The 21,109-nt window shown below is 41.6% G+C and overlaps 1 protein-coding gene across 5 annotated transcripts in view; it reads left to right on the plus strand.

Annotated features, from left to right (window-relative positions):
* SORCS1 (sortilin related VPS10 domain containing receptor 1) overlaps positions 1-21,109 on the plus strand; it is a 660,265-nt gene that overhangs the window by 460,594 nt on the left and 178,562 nt on the right. For all 5 annotated transcript variants that reach the window (XM_067709470.1, XM_067709467.1, XM_067709469.1 and 2 more), the window contains one exon: positions 3,746-3,819. In XM_067709470.1, coding sequence (XP_067565571.1) covers positions 3,746-3,819 — 74 coding nt within the window. The remainder of the gene's footprint in view (positions 1-3,745; positions 3,820-21,109) is intronic.

Below are 21,109 nucleotides of genomic sequence, written 5' to 3' on the forward strand. Positions count from 1 at the left end.
TCCCTCCTTTTCTAAAATGTCTACTCCGTTTTTTCCCAATATTTTGTACCAGTGTTAGGAAAACAAAACAAAACTAAACCCCTCCAAGAATGGCCTTTGGGGGTTCATGACAGAGGGTTAGTAGATGAGCAGCGCTCTCCTAAAACTAGTAGAAATATTCTCTTCCTCCCCCTGATCTTTCTACCTCATTCGTTCTCTAGGCTTGGCACTGCTGGAGAAAGCGGCCGATGTCTTCTCTGATGTGACAGATAGTAATGATATTTCTTAGTTCTGTGTTCTGACAGAACTGAGAAACCTTGGCGCTGGAGAGAGACAGGGAGGGAAATAAATCTTACTTAGGTGCTGCCAACACTATGAATTTTATTAAAGGACATTGACTCGTTCTACACGGAAAGCCTTCCACTGGTGGCTGAGACAGTCATTGGGTAAAAAAGGCTTTGATCGCAGTTTTTAGTGGAGCAAAACTTTGCTGCCAGACTCTGCAGGTTTAATTAGCCCATTATCTTGGACGGCTGTGAGTTGTTTTCTTCTTTTCTTGGTATAACATCAGGCTGGACAATTAACTTCTTAGGGAGAAAAGGTTTGAAATAGTAGGTGAAGTGTATAGAGCAGCTCTGTCTAGGGGTGAATATTCAAGACCCTGCCTGCAAGTCTTTGCAAGTTTCAAATGTACTGATATTTATAGTTTTGTTTGTTGGTTTTAGGTACAGACCTCTAGCTATGGATCCATGGAAGTAAAACATATTCCTCTGCTAAATTACCTTTGTCTGTCCTTTGGGAAACCTGAGTGTTTTACTAAGTAGATCCATTGCTAGGTAATTTGCATGATGTAAAGTCAATAGGTTTTTTTTCTACCTGCATCATCTGCTATGTGCTAGGAGCTCTACAGACACAGAAGGATGGGATTCCAGACGCCTAAAAACTTTGTGATCTCATCAAAGAGGCAGTGAGTGATCTCAGCTATTTTAGAGTGATTTTAGATAGGAAGGAATTTCTGCCTTGCATTAATAAAAGGCTCTCTTGAAAGGCCACTAAGAAAGTTAAATATAAATATGTGGGCTACAGTTTGATAGCATTCCTTGTGCCGTAATTCTCTGGAAATGAGGCCACTGGGAAATCGCGGTGTGTAGGAGAGGGTTCATAGAGAAGATGTCCTCTGATCTGGACTGAAAAAGAAGACTGGCATTGAGGTAGGCAAGTCTTGAAGCCACCTCTGCCAGAGTGGGTAGCACCAGTGAAGGCATGGCAGGGGGCATGTGCCCATGTGTGAATGGAAAGGTGAGAAAGTGAGTCCACTGACACTAAAGGGTACCTTTTGCGATAGGAAACTATAAAAGATGTCACTGAGCTAATAAGAGAGGCTTGGTTTATTGGATTGTTTGTACCCACTGCTTGAGGGGCCTCTGGACGCTCACAAATAACAAAGCATCCCCTTGAAGAGGATAAAAACAAATATCATGGGACATGCCTGACTGGTCCACAGGTTCTGAATCCAAGCCTAGGGGGATCAATTAAAAAAGACATAGAAGAAAAACAATATATACACACAGATGCTGGAACCCAACAGTTCCTCACAGAGATGAATTCTGTGTAAAGGCAGAGATGGCAGTCCCTTGGTGTAGCCTTAGGAGAGCTCAGAGTTTATATATGATTTTCAGAATATATGTGGCGAGTCTAGCCTTCACAGAGAATTATTATTATTCAAACCACCCTGATTCTCTTACATTTGCATAAATCTTTGTATATAAATATAGGTATTAACATACATTTATAAATAGATATAGGCACACACAGTGGTGTGATCTCTGTTTCCTTTAAACGTGTAGAAAGCAGTGCAGCTCTGGGTTTCAATTAAAAAAGATGGTGCAAGGGGAGAGGAAGTATCAGACACTCCGGATCAAGTGCTTGCTGTTGTAATCCAAGTCTGAATATTAAAATGCAAGTGTTCAGGACATGCTGGGAAACAAGAAGCAGGACGTGCACCCTCTGGCTGCTTGGGTTCTGAATCAAGAGGGGGGATGTTGTCTTATCTTCTGTCGTCTCTAGGAGGGGAGCTGTCTCCGCATTTCTCCTTGGTGCTCTTAAAATGAATCAAGCATGAAATGTACCCAGGAAACCTTTCTCCCTCAAGCATGATGGGGCAGAGAAAAATAATAAGACTTGAAAGAAGAAGCCGCAGATTCTTCTTGGCCGGATGCCCAAATACTCTGTAGTTGGGGCCAAGGGAGCTGCTCGCTTTGGTAGCCAAATATTTCAGCCTGTTTTTGACTTCAGGATGTGTTCTGATCCAGTGGATACAATGTCGTAGTAGCAAGCTCTTCCAAGGGTCAGTAAGTACCCACTTGAGCTGACTTATTTCTTGGACATGGCTGGTCCATCTGCAGCCTTGGTGAGTCACTTGGTGACTCATTTGACCCTTCACTGAGTGCTGGGGATGGAGAGGGAGGAAAGTCATAGTACTCAGTGCAGAGTGACTCACCATCCATTCACTGTGGGATTTGGCAAATGCAGTGGTGGACGACTGCGATGTGAGTGGATTACAGACCAGGCACGTAGGAAGGAGATGTTCCAAATGATACTTTTCGAATCAGCAGCCAAACGTCCATGGGAACCAGAATACCTGGAGTAATAGGAATCTCTGGGCTGCCATCAGAGGACACTTCTAGAGGCAGAAAAGGTTCCATGGTGCTCTAAAAATTACTGGAGAAGAGCAGGGGTATGGAGCAAGCCAGCAATGAAGAACGAGATGTAGGAGAAGAAAGACCTTTGGAGGGGAAGTATTTGGAGGGTTAGACCCTGTCTCTTGAGAAGTGTTTCCTTGCAGTTGCCCTTGGAAAGCACTGAAGCAGTGTAGCTACTGGACTTGGAATCTTCAATAACCATCAGTAACATGGCCATAATACTGGGAGTGATGGTGGGCGGATTAAATGAGGGAATGCAGGAGAAGCACTTGGATCATAGTAAGGCCTTAGTCCATGTGAGCTGCTGTTAGGGCCTGCTTCCTTTTTAAAAAACCAACACTGGCTCCTCTTCCCTGCAGGATCGATTCTGGTCTCCCTAACTTGGCCTTCAAAGCCTTTTTCAAGTTGCCCTCAACATTTTCATCTAAATTTATTTAGATAAGCCAGGCTTATTCATATACCGTCCCTGCATTTCTCACCTTTGACCCACGTTGTTCCCTTTGTGAGTAATGCCCGTCCCATTTTTGTCAGTTTGAATTCTGCCATTCATTCAGATCCCAGTTGACTCCCCACATATCTCGGAAGCATCCCTCATTGACTTCTGAGTCTCCTTCCTTTGCATTCCTTTATCACTGGTGCCATGCTCATTATTTCAGTCAGGTTTTGGCCATACTGTTGGCTTTCTGAGAGCCAGGTCTAGATTTCGGACTTCTTTGTATTCCAGACAACAGTCTGCCTATGCTGGGGCCAGCGGTACAGCTCACCAGGCAAAACGGGGTATGAATCCCAGTTCACTCTAATATTTAGTGGCATGTGATTTCCAACAAATCACTTAATCTTTGTGAGCTTCAGTTTGCTCAACTGTAAAATGGGCATATTAATGTCTGCCTTGCAGAATGTACGTGGGGAGTAGAACTGATATGCAGGGCACTCATCTGGCATAGAATGGGTGCTAAATAAATGGTAGATATTATTATTGTTAATAATAATAATCCAGTGAACTGATGTTTGTGCATTCAGTGTACCGTAAAGTCGTGGTGTTGAATACTTTCTGTTGTCCACAGTTATACAGTTCTGCTGAATTTGGGAGAAGGTGGCAGCTTATCCAGGAAGGGGTCATACCGAACAGGTTCTACTGGTAAGTCTCACTCTATTTTCTAGCACATTTAGGATATCACCTGTGAAAATGAGCATTGGAATCTTTTCCTCACCCAGAACTCTCACGTGAATTCTGTTCTTATTGGGTTACGCACACATCCCCTAGGGCAGAAGGTGACATTGGGGTGGGAAACATCTTAAGGGAATGTTAAAACAGTGTCATAAATCACTTCACAAACCCAACATAGATAACTGAGATTAATGGACAACAGGGGGTTTGTAACTGTTGTTTTGTTATATTTTGATGAGACTTTGAGACAGACACTTAAGAACATTTTAATAGTGACTTTTATTACTAAAAGCATGATATACACATATACGGCATGTTCATATAAAGGTTTTCAGTGTAAATAAGTAGATCTTATTTAGTCTAAAAGCAGATCCTCTTCCCATTCCTGCTTTCAAGTCTTCTAGACGTTCTCATCATCATATGGGACGCAACCATTGTTTTTACTTCTTCTTCCATAAATGTTCTCTGAATTACTGAATACGTGTAAATATAAATATTAGTAATTGTTTTTTCTTAGTCAGCTTTGACTGCTATAACAAAATACCATAGACTGGGTGGCTTGAACAACACAGAAAAGAAGGAGGGAAAGAAAGTAATATTCTCTTTTTTTTTTTTTTTTTAACCTTCTGAGCCCATCCCCCTGGTTAAATTAGAGGTGGCCTCCCTCCCTGGGTTACTACAATTGAAAAGAAGGGATAATACAAGTTCCTTTTAGCTTCTGAGTTTCCAAGGGCCTAGATCCCAGCAAAATAAGTACAAAGTATTCTAGTGTAATGTTGACATTACTTATCAATCCCTTTTGAATTTACAACCTAAACCCTATGAAAGACGTGATTCTGCCTTATCCTAATTTATCTAATCTGCCTATGGAAAAGGCATCTAGGTTGTTTCCAGACTTCTGCTAGTATAAACAGTGCCCTGCAGAACTAGCTCAGAAAAGAGTTTAAATATCCCTTGTTCACATCACTGAGAATCATTGGCACAATGACCTTTTAGGAGCCAATGAGCTTCCTGCAGCCAGGACAGTAAAAGTTGTCTCCCCTTTACTCCTCCTGAAATCACACTGCCTCTCACCATGCCTTGGGACTTCCACGTACCTAATAGCTTCCCCCACCACTCCAATTCTCTCACTTCTAAGAGGAATGCATTTTTATCTTTCTTATTTTCAAACACTGCCCTAAGACCCTGTGGGATTTGAAAGCCAGAGAACAGATAAATCTCTTGAAACACTAGTGAAACTGCCTGAAAAAGTAAAAGACAAGTCATTTGCAAACAAACTGGCTCAAAGCTAACACACAGAGACTTCTATATGGAAAGATACTTTCTCTTCCCGCATCACAGAGACATTGATAACTAAATAGGGTTTCTGTTGCTCAGAACTTATTCACCTCTTCCCTGCTGCTCCCACTCAGGAATGGCTGAAGCTTTGTTTTTGGCATCTAAGTTGGATGCCCTTCTCCAGGAATTCAGTTGTAGCTGTCACTGCGTCTCCCTTCTCTGATCAGCATTTCTTCTCTTCCTCACTTCCTCATTCTGTCCCTTATTCATGAGATACCTTGCATCTCCATGTGTTTTGCCTGTAAATTATAAAGTCACTTTTTGGAAAGCAGGTCCATATTTTTTTTCTCTTTTACTGGGTGTTATACGTTCATAGAAAGGCCTCAGAGAATAAATAAATAAAAGACCAAACTAAATTAATGTGGTTCCCCTGGTTTAACCTGGAAATGAAGTTGATGCTTTGCCAGTGAGAAGGTATGAGGGACCAATCATTCCTTAAGTCCTGCTTTCAAGTGACTGAATATATCTGCATGTGGACCCAGCAATTGAAGGCAGAAAGTTGCAGTTCTCAAATGACTGGAGAGAAGTTTGTTCCAACCAATAGAAACAAAGAAAAACATTGACCAAAAAAACCAAAAAAAAAAAAACCGGATGAGAGAATTTCCCATGTTAAGCGGTACATGGTACACAGTATCTTCTAGCTCACTGAAGGGCTTATTTACACACAGCTTTGGGAGGTGAACAAATCCATCATTGCTTTGGCTGGTAGTAATTGAACCCATTCTTATCCGTTCTTGGAATGGGGTCCTTCTATCTGTAAGCCTGATTAGCAAAGCCCTTGTAACCAAATGTTATATCATTATCTTTATAAGAACTATACACATGATCATATATAGATTCTAATTAATCTGTCTGTTGAGTGAAATGAATGATACCCCTTCTCTGCTTCTGGGAATGGAGTCTTTCCATTCAAGTCCTGATATCGTGATAGGCATTATTCAAACTTAAGCAATTTAATCCTCAGAACGATTCCATGAAGTAAGCGTTGCATTCTCATCCCTAACAGATCGGGAACTTTTGGCATGGAGAGGTCAAGTAATTTAGCCAAGGTCACACAGCCAGAAAGCGGCAGAGCCAGGATTCAAATGCAGGCAGAATGGCTTCAAAGCCCATGAGCTACTAAATTAGTGGACTCTACTGCCTAGGCCTCTTGGAATGTTTTTTCTGGGCTGCAGCTGTGAGCCCTAGAAATCTAGCCCATTCAGGCAGATGAGCAGAGGAAATTCAAAGCTCTTTTGGCCGCCATGCCTGTGTGTGTCTCTCTCCAGCTGGGCTTGGCAAATGGCCTCCTTGCGTTCTTTAAGCTAGGTTGTTTTTTCCAGAGAAAGCATGAGACCTTGTAAATTGCACAGTGCACATTGGCTGTTGATGAAATCTCTTGGTCTCTGGCCACATGGTCTGTATTTTCTGACTCTGAGCAACTTCCTAAGGCTGGCAGAAAAGGTGTCATTCAAAGCAGTATTTATTAGACTCCTGGAAATCGGTTGCTTCAAATTACATAAGAACTATAGGGCTATCTAGGATTATTCAGCGAGCTTAATTGAAAGAAGCTCTCATTAATCATTTCTGCTTGAAGCCTGGCTGTGGGAGTGTGGAGGTGACTAAGGGGAACTTTTCTAGTGCTAAATTGAATTGACGAGTGACCCTGGGTAATAATATAGCATTTCCCATGGAGAAAAATGAAGGTGAATTCATATCTTTTCCTCATCACCTAGTACACTTAAGAAATATCTTTATTTTGGGTGGCAGTAGTAATGCCACCCCTGGAAGTAATCAACGGCAATTGTGAAACAGTTATGGAGTTTAACAGTTTATCCTTATATTCACGGTGGTTGCTGGTAGTACTGTCATACTGACATACATATGAACTTTCTTCCAAGGAGTTTAAATTGCTTCCAAAACTGATTTACATGTTTAGGGCATCTTATAAAACATATTTTAGCACAATACTGCCCTTAATAGAATAGGTGTCTTTTTATTCAACTAACTGCTATAGCAGTCTTGTTCTTTACTATGTCAGAAATCAATTATACTGGGAGGCAGTACAGCCTGGAGGTTAAGGGGCTCAGAGATACTGAGGTGTGAGTTCTAGCTTTGCCATTTACTAAGTAAGGGGTCATGGGGAAGTTAAGTTCTGTGTGCCTCAGTTTTTTCCCCCTGTAAAGTGAAGATAATTAATACCTACTTAATCAAATGAGATGTTTCTTGTGAATTGGTTATATGCCTGGCATCTAAGAGTTGTATTAAGTTCCCACTGGCTAATAGTAGTGTTATTAATAGTAGCTGACTTTTTTTTTTTTTTTTTTTTTTTTTTTTTTTGCGGTACGCGGGCCTCTCACTGTTGCGGCCTCTCCCGTTGCAGAGCACAGGCTCCGGACGCGCAGGCTCAGCAGCCATGGCTCACGGGCCCAGCCGCTCCGCGGCATGTGGGATCTTCCCAGACCGGGGCACGAACCCGTGTCCCCTGCATCGGCAGGCGGACCCTCAACCACTGCGCCACCAGGGAAGCCCAGTAGCTGACTTTTTACGTCTTAGTTTTGTTTCTCCCCCATGCTGGCTTCATCCTCAGGTCGCTTTCCCCATTCATAGCAATGATGGACATCATCAGCTTTGGTCTTACAACCTAACAGTTTGGAAGCTCCGTCAAACCAGTCTGCCTCTTTCCTCATGTTTCCAGGGATTGAATCCCAGTAGTCTGCATTACTCATGTAGGTCAGACACATATCTTCCCTGGGAACTGAAATAAGAGATGGTATTGAGTCCCAGTTAAACTGCATGGTTCAAGGTTGGAGGAGAGAGGATTTCTAAAAAGGAAAAAAAAGAGAAAAAGGTTCTGTTATCATAAAATAGAGGGATAGATTTTCATTACGGAAAAAATACAGATGGGAGAACTGAGTGCCAGCAAGATACTGTTCCATAAAAGGGATTTGTATTTGTTAATTAACTATATACAATGGTCTGGGCACATGATAAATCATGCCCTTTGATCCTCATAACAGGACTGTGAGGTAGGGATTTTTACTCTCGTTTTGATGAAATAGAAAAGTGATGTAGTTTACCCGACATAAAATATAATACAGCCGGGTTTTGAAACTTGGTCTCTCTGGGTCCATGGTTCTTGCTTGCGACAGTGAAGATCAGCTCAAAACTCAAGACTTATTTTCCACCTGTATCCCCCATAATAACTGTTAGTTTAACAGTTGGATAGATAAGAGCCAACGTGCTGCATTTGACACTGAAGAAGAACAAGAAATGGAGGACCAATGTTAGCCAAATGCCTTGAATAAGTGAAGCTTTTGCCAGAAGCCAAGTTTACTGTTAGAGGTTGATGAACGTGGTTTGTTGGCATCTGATTCGAGTTTAGGACAAAGCACTGGAAGGCAGTTTTCGTTAGAAACCACTCAGTGATCTTTATCTATGCAAAAGACAAAGCAATCTTAGAACTGTTTCACTTAATTAAAAATACATTCAGATGTACCTTATTGATTATGTCGTTCTGACGTATAGGGGGCTGGCTGGAAACAGGGACAGCTGAATGGCGATGACATGTTTTCTGTGACAAATTCACACATGGAAAATTAAGAGTCGGCTCGACAATGAACCTGTTGTTTTTCTGGAATGCCATCTTGTTTCAGTGGTATCCCTCAGGGGGCATAAGACAGCTGTATTATATAGCAGAGGGATGTAGGGATACTTCCGGCTCCATCCTCAGTGTGTTTGAGCAAGTTTCCACATTCTCATTCATCCCCATTGTTCAATGCCAGTCAGTATGAATGACTTCCCATTGCACATCTTTGGCAACAAGTCCCATTTCTTGAGCACTTACTGTGTGCCAAGCTCTGTGCTGAGTGCTTTGCATATGTTGTTTTAAACAATCCTCAAATCAATGATGTGAAATGATTTATTGATCAAAACTCCGTCAAGACCTGTGGAAAAAAAAAATTTAAAGCAGTATTGGCTCATGGATCTGATAAATCAGGTCTAACTTTTTCTAGACTCTACTTGATCCAGAGGCTCATTGAAGTCATCAACTCTTTTTTCTTTCTTTTCTTTTGTTTCCAAAGGCATTTGTTTTTTTATTGAAGTATAATTGATTTACAGTGTTGTGTTGGTTTCAGGTGTACAGCAAAGTTATACATGAAGTCATCACTTCCTACCCAAGGTCCTCTCATCTAACCTCAGGCATAAGAGGCAGATCCATACACTTCTGTTAATATATCTGGCTATAGTCAGAAAACACTCTGGGACTTAAAATAGTTTCTCTCTGTGCTGATTCATGGCACTACTGCTCATCATCTAGTCCTCGTTGAATATTGCTGCCAAGCCAATTTCAGCATTTTATTTACCTTGTTGTTTGATAGCTTGTTCTATATTCACCAGGTCACCATGACCCTTCCTCTTCTTCCTTCAGATATGCTGGCATTCAACACAGCATCTTCAAGACTTCTAAGCCACTCACACCAAAGGGGCTTGGAGGGGATATGGCATGAGATGACTCTTGTCTCTTTCCCCAGATGGGTTTAATGGATTCAGTAACAAGAGAATTCTCTCGACTTTTCCTTTCTCAGGTTTTGCAAACTGGAAATGGGGTGAAGTCTAATGATGTTACAAAAAAAACCAAATATATATATGTATATATACATATATATGTAAAATGTAATGTATAAAGTAAAACTCTGTGCTATCAAAATAACTAGAAAATGTGATACTGTATTTGATAGTATTGGATTAGATAGGGTGTAAGGCTATTTTTTAAAGATACTCTGCCTCATCCTTCACCCACATCTATGAAACTAGTCATTTTCTGCAGAGAACTTAAAAAAACACCATCACTCGCTTTCAATTTTATGTGAGCTGGCAGTGGAACATCCCGCCACTCAAAATCAACTTTTTCTAGAGCTTCCGTATTTCTGTATTCCCTATATGCCAGCCTCAGTGCCTTAGAGTCATATTCAACTCTGTTCTCTTACTCACTCTTTTTTTTTTTAAAATAAATTTATTTATTTATTTTTGGCTGTGTTGGGTCTTTGTTGCTGCTTGCGGGCTTTCTCTAGTTGTGGTGAGCGGGGGCTACTCTTCCTTGTGGTGTGCGGGCTTCTCATTGCAGTGGCTTGTCTTGTTGCAGAGCACGAGCTCTAGGCATGTGGGCTTCAGTAGTTGTGGTGCACAGGCTTAGTTGCTCTGTGGCATGTGGGGTCTTCCCGGACCAGGGCTCGGACATGCATCCCCTGAATTGGCAGGCGGATTCTTAACCACTGTGCCGCCAGGGAAGCCCTCTTACTCACTCTTAAATCTTTGGGTTTCCAAGTCCCATTGGTTCTACTTCAGGGATGTTATATCTGTCCACCTCCTCTTCCACCCTCCCTAGCATTACACTGGTTCAGCATCCCCCCCCCACTAGGAATAGTGAAAAGGCCCCTCCATCCATCCCCTCATATCGTAACTACTGCCAAAGGAATCGTGTAAGCATTTCCCTGATCGAGTGTTTGCCCCATTCCTCATTGCCTACAACATAAAATTAAAAAGAGTAAGAATGTAACCAGGTTCTTGCAAACCTGGGTTCAGATATATATTTTCTGAGCCAACCGCCATGCTCCTAGTTCTTTGTGCTAAATTCCAGGAGGCCAGATAAAAGTCTAAGCACTGGTTAGTCTATGGAGCAGTCTATATCTCTCATCTCTGTGGTTTTATACAACTCCTACCTGGGGATAAACTGTCCTTTTTTGTTTTTGCAGTGATTAAGTTTAGCATCTCCTATGTATCAGGACAGTTTTGGTCTTTGAATGCAAAGATAATGTATGAGGGTATTTGTCATTATTAGGATCACAGTATCAGACCTTTATGGCCTTACGTTGATGGCTGCGTCTACCATGTAGCCTTCTTTGGTTCTTGCTTCTTGTTTTTCTAGGCAAGAAGAATCTCTTCCTTTGAATTTCAATGTGATTATGTCATAAATAAAACATAATGTGTCATAGCATGCGTTGTATTACAGGTGTGCGTGTGGGATTGGTTGAAAGAATACAGGCTTAGAGCCAGCATATGAAGCTTCCAACCTTAGCTTCACTCTCTACTTACTACCTGGGTGATCTCGAGAAACTCTTTCACCTGCCCGAGCTTCAGTTTCCTTATTCGAAGGCTTATTTTGAGAATCAAAAATGGCATATTATCATAATTATTATTAAGTAACTTAGCACTTAGTATGTGCTCTATCTTTTTATTTCCTCATTTCCATCTCGTGATGGAGGATAAGTTCCTTAAGGACCAAGACTGTCATTAACGTATTTCTATCTTGTGTACAACAATAAAAGGAATAGCAGAAACTGTAGTGCACGCGCACACACACACACAGAAATTCATCAAGTACACGTATATATATGTATATGCACAAACATAAACCTCCAGTTGAAACTCATCTTGAATGGACTTGATCAGGGAACCATAATAGATGACCTGTTTTTCCTTCCAGCCTGAACAGGTTAGACTTCTAAGCCATTGACGCCATCAAAGTGTATATTGAAAAGTGGGGAGGATTCTAGATCAGTAAAAGGAACAGTTTTCTATGCAGTAGGTTGCTTATTAACTCGACAGGCTGTCCTAAGGAGTCATGAGATCCATGTTAGCAGAGGAATTTAAACAAAAACAGAGTGGCTGCCTCCTAGACTGCTCTCACAGGGAGCTGTGCCCTAGAATATTGACAGATCCTCTACACACTTCAGAATATGGAATTCAGGTGAGGAACTCAGAACCCTCCATCCTTTGGAGCATGGACTTTATTCTCTCTTCTCTGGAAGTCTCTTCTGGTTCTGAGACTCTGAGCTGAACCATGTACGTGGCTTGGGTAAGGAGCAGAGAGAAGTAGCAGGAAATCATTCCTGAGATCACATACCAAGAGCTCCAATGGGGCATTTCTGGCACCTATACTAGGCGTGCTGGATAAGAGGATTTTCATTATCCTCGAGAGGACTGGTGTTTTATCTTTTTTTTTTTTTTCCTGTTAATGAGCTCCACTTGAGTGCTATTTCCCTATCCACTTGCACCTTCCTCCACTTCTTAAATCTCTTCCTGTGATTAGCAAGTTTTCCCTACAAATTAAGTTAAATTTCGCCTGCTACACTGTGAGCCCATCACTTTTCTCGTGACCTGCATTCACTAATGGCCATTATTGATTCCTGTCCTCCTTGATGACTTCTTGGCTCCATGGACTGTAATTCCTCTATCTCTGAGCAACTGAGATTCAGTCATTTCTCTAGATTTCCACTAAGAACTCTTATGATGGCAGAGTACAAGAGATGGCAGTGAAAGAGTGAAAGAGGGGGAAATCCTCATAATTATGGCTTCCTAATTTATACTGATATTAAAACAATTTGACTTATGCCCTAGTGATCAGACTTCATTTAGCCTTCGAGTTCAAGATCCTGTGGGTGTGTCCAGTGTCTGTGTCTGTGGTTTCCCTTTTGCTCAGTTAATCATTCTCCTCCTTTGTGTGTTCCATTTAGCCAATGAGAGAGGCTGTTTGGTGTTTCAGAGTGAGGGATCTGGAGTCAGAATGCTTGTGGTATCAACAGAATCCTGTTTTCAAGGGGTGTGACGATGAGCTATTTAGTTACCGTGTCTTCATTTGTATCATAGTCATCATAATAGTGTCTTCCTCATATACTTGTTGTCAGGATGAAAATGAGATTCCAGGTTACACTCTAAACACATAATACATGGTGAATAAATATAAACTATTACTTAAAAGAGGGATAGGACAAGGTGGGTATTAATGAGTTTCTGCAATGTGGCCATCTCACTCTGATACTGATTTAATAATTTATATTTCCAGTGAGCATTTTTAATGTGTGTATGAGTTTTGTTTTTGTTGCCCCAGAATTAAGAACAATGGATAGAAAATCAGCTTACTGTTTTATTTTGTAGCTTCTCAGATAGGTGAAAACTCCTATCATACAATTCATTTAATTTACATCAGTTGAGGCATTTTCAGAGCTAACTCCTGGCCATAAAGATAGAGGAAACAGCCCCTGCCCTCAAGGGGGCCTTCAGCTGCTGAGGTGGGGTTGCAAAGGGAGCCCCTAGAGAAGTCTGTGGAAGGATATTGCCCCTGCATAGCTGCCCCTCTGAGTTTGCAGCCAAGCATTTGGCTTGACGCCTAAGGTCATAAGACTGGAAGTTTGGGAGAAAAGCTGGACTTGTAATTGTGAAGGGAAGAGCAAGGACAAACTAGATAGAAACTACCAGTCCTTCTGCAGTGCCTCCCACCACCTCTAGCCAAAGGGACCTTCAGAGTGAAATAGCCACTACTTCCTTCCTGCCTTGCAGATGTCACACATATTTCCTTTCAGTCCATTATAACTGGAAACCATTCAGAGACTCTGGAAAACAGAGTCGCATCTTCGCCAGGTTGATCCAGTGCAAAATCACCAGAGTCCACCCCTTGCAAACTTGGCACCTGTGCACATCATTTTAAATCATGTATGACTTCCAAATGAAAACAAAACCAAAATTATGCATCTACCTAGCATGAGAGAACCCCCCATACAACTTAAAACATGATAAATATCTTCCTAAAAAGATGAAAAAACAATTGCCCGTGTCGGGAATATCCTTGGGTGATACTTTTCTTCTAGGGAGTCATACTTCCCCTTTCTGTATTCCATAAGTGAAATACCAACATGTAAGCTCAGCCACCTTAACACATTTTATGTCAAAACAGAAGAATGGGAAAGAGGAAAAAGAAAGGAAAAGATTTACACACACACACACACACACAAATATATTTATATTAAATTAGATGAGGATGGGTCTCTAAGGAATGGCTCCTAAGGAAAGGAATTTTTCTGTTAATAGGCCAAAGAAGAGAAGAAATTGACCCAAAATCTAGGATAGGGCTTCCCTGGTGGCGCAGTGGTTGAGAGTCCGCCTGCCGATGCAGGGGACACGGGTTCGTGCCCCGGTATGGGAAGATCCCACATGCCGCGGAGCGGCTGGGCCCCTGAGCCATGGCCGCTGAGCCTGCGCATCCGGAGCCGGTGCTCCGCAACGGGAGAGGCCACAACAGTGAGAGGCCCACGTGCAGAAAAAAAAAAAAAAATCTAGGATAGTAGAGTGCCCAGAACGGTACCTGGTATACACCGTGTAGCTTCAAATCTAAAATTTCATTAAATGAGGATGCACCCTTATTTTGTGTATGTGTCAAAATAATTCTACCTATTAAACTTTATCATTTCAATGATTTTAAGACACCTACTAATTTAAGAGATGTTAAAATTAAAAAAATAAAAATGAGTGTGGGCTTCCCTGGTGGTGCAGTGGTTGAGAGTCCGCCTGCCGATGCAGGGGACACGGGTTCATGCCCCGGTCTGGGAAGATCCTACATGCTGCGGAGTGGCTGGGCCCCTGAGCGATGGCCGCTGAGCCTGTGTGTCCGGAGCCTGTCCTCCGCAACGGGAGAGGCCACAGCAGTGAGAGGCCCACGTACTGCAAAAAAAAAAAAAGACACCTACTAATTTAAGAGATGTTAAAATTAAAAAAAAAAATAGCGTTTTGGAATTGATGAGATGGGTGCGCAATAAATATTTGTTGAATGATTGAAAGGTGAGGAGTGGATACTGGAGATGAGACAACCATAGGTATTTATTTTTCAAACCAAAGGTTAGATAGGGTTGTCTAAATAGATAACTAATGAGATATGGAATGGTGAATTCTACACAGGAGGGTAGTGGAGACCCAGAACCTGGATCATTTGACTGGGTAGGAATGAAATGCAGAGTCGGCTGAGGAAGATCTTAAAAGCAACAGTAAGATGCTGAATCCTTGTAGATGACTAGCCCTGATGTGTTTATGCATCAGAATCTCAGGATTCTTAAAAAACTTAGGGCTCGTCATATCTGGCTTCTGACTTGCAGGAATCCCTTCTACAAAATTCTAAGTAAGTGGCTGAAAACAGCCCTTTGGATTAAGAATGGAATTTTGTCTGTCTGTCAGGATCTGTCTTCCTCTGAAGACAATAACTAGAGGAAATACACTAGTCCCACTGTTTTTTTCATTGTTGGCTCTCTGGCTCTTAAAACATGAACACCTCTAAGCAGAGCAATTCTATAATTTAGAGAAAGCTGTCAAGGTTTTCACAGGCATGGCAAGATGTGCCCTGGGGTGGGGTGGGGGGAATGGAATTTGCTGCAGCATTTATGAGATTTATGGTAAAGGTTTTTACACAAGTGTTGAAGTTTAAGGCAGATAAATCCCAGAAGACAAATGCCACCAGTAATTGAATTTCAAAGCCATTATCATGTGCTGAGCAGAGCAACTTTATGACTCTGTTGTGACAAGATGAAACTTGTTAGAATATTTATGTGCCTGGGATAGCTTGTGCATCACCAACCCCAACCCAGAGAACAAACTAGCTCTTCCATGTGCCTCCTATGAGCAGTTAGCCTTCCTGAGTAATTCAATAGCCAAGGAAAACGAGATGCTTGAGAGGAATCTGAAACAGCCACAGTGTACAGCCAAATCTCACATCTGACCTCGAATTTCAACAGCTCCTGGGCCCAACATATTTATGTTGTCAGCTGAAATCAGGCTTTTCCCATGGAAACCAGGGCAGCCCTAAAATAAATAGACTCTCGCTCTCCACACTGTTTTCTATTTCTAAACAAATGGAGAGTAAAAACATCCCAGTAATAAGAGCCATTTCTCTGATCTTAACATTTCTTTAAAAAATCAAATAACTTCATCTTTTGTGATTGTTGAAATCTATGAATCATACACTCTTGACAGTGGAAATGAAACAGTTATTTTACCTGCTTTACAGGATGAAATGACAACAGGACCAATCCACTCCTTGTGATAACAATGATTTAGTTACAACAGATTGTGTTCCAGCTTATAGTAGCTTTGCTATAATAGAGTCTATCCTTGTGAGATATGGGTAGTTTTCTCTCCCTAATTTTTTTTTTTTTTTTTTTGCAGTACGCGGGCCTCTCACTGTTGTGGCCTCTCCCGTTGTGGAGCACAGGCTCCAGACACGCAGGCTCAGCGGCCATGGCTCACGGGCCCAGCCGCTCCGCGGCACGTGGGATCTTCCCAGACCGGGACACGAACCCGTGTCCCCTGCATCGGCAGGCGGACTCTCAACCACTGCGCCACCAGGGAAGCCCTCCCTAATTTTTTATTTTGAAATAATTTTAGAATTGCAGAAGAATTTCAAAGAATAAGAGAGTTCCCATAAACTTACCTCATGCTAACATCTTATATGACCATGGTGTGATATTCATAACTGGGAAATTAACCTTGATTTAATAGTGTCAGTTAAACTGGAGACTTTATTTGGATCTCTCCAGGTTTTCTACTAATGTCCTTTTTTTTTTTTCCCATCTAGGATCCAAATAAGAATCCTACATTGCATTTATTTGTCTTGTCTTTTTTCGTCTCCTCAAATCTCCCACTTTCCTTGTCTTTGATGACCTGGACAGTTTTGAGGCGTGCTAGTCAGGTGTTTTGTAGAATGTTCCTCAGATTGGGTTAGTCTGATATTTTTTCATGATTACAGTGTTATATATGGTTGGAAAGAAAATCACAGAAATGGTGTGACCTTCTCATGACATCACATCAAAGAGTGCAAGATATCAATATGTCCTACTACTGATGATGGTAACCTTGATCACTTGATTGAGGTGGTATCTGCCAGGTTTCTCCATTGCAGAGGTACTGTTTTCTCTGCTCCAACCTCTATTTGTTGGAAGCAAGTCCCTGAGTCCAGTTCCCATGCCAGGGAAGGAGAATCAAGCTCCAACTCTTGGTAGAAGGAGTATTAAAAACTGTGTGAATATATGTCAAAATCACCATGATCTGGGGCTTCCCTGGTGACGCAGTGGTTGGGAGTCCGCCTGCTGATGCAGGGGACACGGGTTCGTGCCCCGGTCCGGGAGGATCCCACGTGCCGCGGAGCGGCTGGGCCCGTGAGCCGTGGCCACTGAGCCTGCACGTCCGGAGCCTGTGCTCCGCAACGGGAGGGGCCACAACAGTGAGAGGCCCGCATACCGCAAAAAAAAAAAAATCACCATGATCATTAAATATGTTGAGAGAGATATTTTGAGGCTGTGTGTTTTGCTTGCTAATTTTAGGACTCTTCAGTCAGTCCTGCCTGCAACAGTTATGACCGTGGTATTCTAATGGAAATTTGCCATATTGATAATCTCATATATGTATTCATTGGAATTCTTCTGAAGGAATAATTGCTGCATTTGACAATTTATTTATTTATAGCATTATTTAATTGCTCAGCCAATGAGGTGACCAGAAAAGACAGTGAATAAGCCCATTTCTGGATTACGTTTTGTTATTTCTTCTTCACCTCAGGAATCTCTGTTCTTTGGTGCTGAGCCTATGGTCAGATAATCCCTGTTAGGCATTAAGGTGCCATTAATGTGCCACCTGCTAATTCAGGGCAAGACCTCTCCGCCTAATAAAGTCCTTCTTAAAGGAACATTTTAAAGTCTGACCTGGGATGAAGAGCTCAGAAGGGATACCTTTTCCCAGTGACACTTTTGCCTTAGTGGCTGTGGAGGTGGGGATTCCCCTAGGAGTTCTGGGCTCTCCCCTCTGTTCAGTTGGGCATCTCACAACATCTTCACCCTAAGGAGGGTGACTTGGGGGTACGTGTGAACGCACGCACGCACACACACACATGCACACTTTTTCCCCTTTCCCCATCTCTCTTCTTTCCTAGGCATGGAAAAATGCAGGCTCCAGGCTTCTCTCCAAAACAAAACAAACCTCTATAAAGTATACTGACCTCTGTTGCTCAACCATGATTTTAATTCCCAAGACAAAGAATGCAGGTTCCAAATTGACCAATTGAAAAATATATGAAAAATGCAGTATAGGAAATGGGTAGGTATTCTGAGCAGTTAAGCACTCTTACAAATGAAAAACCTCAATGAAAAAAAACATGTATATAGATGTAAGGACCAAGAACAGGAAGAGACAATTGATGAAAGGAAAGAAAATGGCAGCTAACATAAAAATATTGCATCTCACATGCAGATATTTACCTACAGAGATAATCAGTACAGTGTCATGTACAGACCTAACAGTACCCCATGGTCAGAATGTTAGTTAAGGAAACAGACTATTGTACAGTTGGCAGAACAGTGCATTCCAATATTCTGTTACGTTATGTCAGTGCTATGATGCAGAAGTCATTTGAAAAAAAGGAATGCCTACACAAACATAGAAAAAGCACTAAAGGATCAACAACAAAAGGTTAAGGTGGTTATTTCTAAGTGTTTAATTTTCCTTTATATATATTTTGGTGTACTTTTCAGTATACTTTAACTGAACACATATTACTTCTACAATTAGATTTTTTAAAGCAGTGTTATTTAAATAAATTATACCAATAATAATAACAATAAAGCAGTCAAGCATATTTCCCAAGGGTTGGGGACGGTGGGAGACAACCAACAGAGAGACGCTGTGAGCACGGCAGGATAGTCCCAGAGAATGCAATCTCTTCTCTCCTCCTCATGCGTCCACCTCTTTCATATACTCTTCTTTTTCTCCCCATCTTCTCTCCCCCACCTCCTCTTTCACTCCCTTTTCTGCCTGTTCTCCCTTCCTCCTCCCCCACCTCCCCTCCTTTCTGATTTCCTTTCCCCTTCTCTCCTTCTCTCCTCTCCCTTTCTCCTCTCTCCTTTTTCTATCACTCTGAAATGTTTCCATCCATAGTGGGGTACTCATTTTTTTAAGGCAAATTAAAAGGTGTATATCATTTTCCACCATCATGTTGGTTTCCTTGGCCAAGCAATTAATAAGAGTTCAAAGGCCAGCTGACACAGCGTTCAAAGTATTTTCACAGGATATCATCTCTGTATTTGCCCAGTTTCAAATCTCTTCATACCTTGTATTCAAAACTCCAGAAATGCTTTGTGAATAAACAAAATACTAAGGGGAATAGCTGCCATTTGACACCCCAGGAATTTGTCTCTGTGGTGAAGATAAATCTAATTTCCTCCTGTATCTAACCCTCTTTTACCCTTGTTCCCCACCCAAGTTCTACTGACCAGATCACTTTCCCTTTTCCACTGAGGGCCTTGTAAGCAGTAGCCTCTCGGGGTACTTTTTCAGAAGTACCAATACCCAGCAACAAAGCAAGAGCATGTTTTTGTGTAATCATAAGCTGAAAAAGTATAGAGAAGCTACTCAAGGACGGTTAAATCAACCTTATGTGTGGACCAGGGACGTGGCAGCCCAGTGTGGAGACTGATACTGTATTTCTCAGAAAGGTCAAAATTTATTAGTCATTTTGCAAGTAACTACAGAGAAGACACCTTCAAGCTGAAGCCCTGATACTTGAGTGTCTAAACTAAATTTTTTTTTCTGTTTTTTTTTTTTATTGGGGTTTAGTTACTTTACAATATTTTTTTAGTTTATACTGTACAGCAAAGTGAATCAGCTATGCGTATACATATATCCCCTCTTTTTTGGAGTTCCTTCTCATTCAGGTCACCACAGAGCATTGAGTAGAGTTCCCTGTGCTATACAGTAGGCTCTCATTAGTTATCTATTTTATACATAGAATCAGTAGTGTATTTATGTCAATCCCAATCTCCCAATTCACCCCAGCCCCCTTTTCCCCCTTGGTATCCATACATTTATTCTCTACGTCTGTGTCTCTATTTCTGCTTTGTAAATAAGATTGTCTATACCAGTTTTTTTAGATTCCACATATATGCGTTAATATACGATATTTTTCTCTTTCTTACTTCACTCTGTATGACAGTCTCTAGGTCCATCCATGTCTCTGCAAATGACGCAGTTTCGTTCCTTTTTATGGCTGAGTAATATTCCATTGTAGATATGGACCACATCTTCTTTATCCATTCCTCTGTCGATGGGCATTTAGGTTGCTCCCATGTCCTGGCTATTGTCAATAGTGCTGCAATGAACAATGGAGTGCATTAAACTAAACTTAATATCCATTCTGTTTCCAATCTCTAGAACATGGAACCCTCTCGAATATGCCTTGGCCCATGCAACCGTACTCCCCAGTACGTTTGTCTTAGTCCATTTGGACTGCTCTAACAAAATACTACATACTGGATGGTTTATGAACAACAGAAATTATCTCTCACAGGTTTGAAGTCTGGGATTAGGGTACTGGCATGGTACGGTTTTGATGAAAGCCCTCTTCCAGATTGTAGGCAGCTACCTTCTCACTGTGTCCACATATGGTGGAAGCTGCAAGGGAGCTTCTCTGTCCTCTTTTATAAAGGAACTGATCCCATTCATGAGGGCTCCACCCTCGTGACCTCATCACCCCTAAAGGCCCCACCTTCTAATACCATCACCTTGGAGTTTAGGTTTAAACATGGGAATTTTGGAGAGACACATTCAGACCATAGGGACACTTAATCCTTGCAGGATTTCAGAATGTCTGAAGTTTTCCCATTATTTCTCTTTATCTTTTTAGTGTAAGACACACACATTGCCTTCTGAGTTAATCCTGACTTTTCTGAGACACAAAGGGGTGAAAAGAAAAGGGATTTTTTTTTTTTTTTTTCAAGAGAAGGATCACGAGTTAGTCAAGAGCCTGGGTTAGTAGTTCCAACCTGACACTCTCTGAGTGGTGTGACCTTGGGCAAGGTATTTACTCTCTTGAAGCCTTGGTTTCCTTAATTGTGACATGCGGTGTTTGGACTAGTTCCTCTCTGACAGTCTTTTCATCTCTAAAGGATCCCTTAATTCATACTATTGGCAATAGTGGTAGCTGTGTGTACTCTTTCTTTTACTCTTTAAAACACTATTATTATTAAGTAGTATTATTGTCAACCTTTCTACAGGTGGTACATGGAGTTATAGAGAAATTAGAAAGCCTAGGTTCCAATCTGATTGTATCATTTATTAGCCCTGTGACTTTAGG

The sequence above is a fragment of the Pseudorca crassidens genome, chromosome 16 (assembly GCF_039906515.1).
Source record: "Pseudorca crassidens isolate mPseCra1 chromosome 16, mPseCra1.hap1, whole genome shotgun sequence".
NCBI lineage: Eukaryota > Metazoa > Chordata > Mammalia > Artiodactyla > Delphinidae > Pseudorca > Pseudorca crassidens.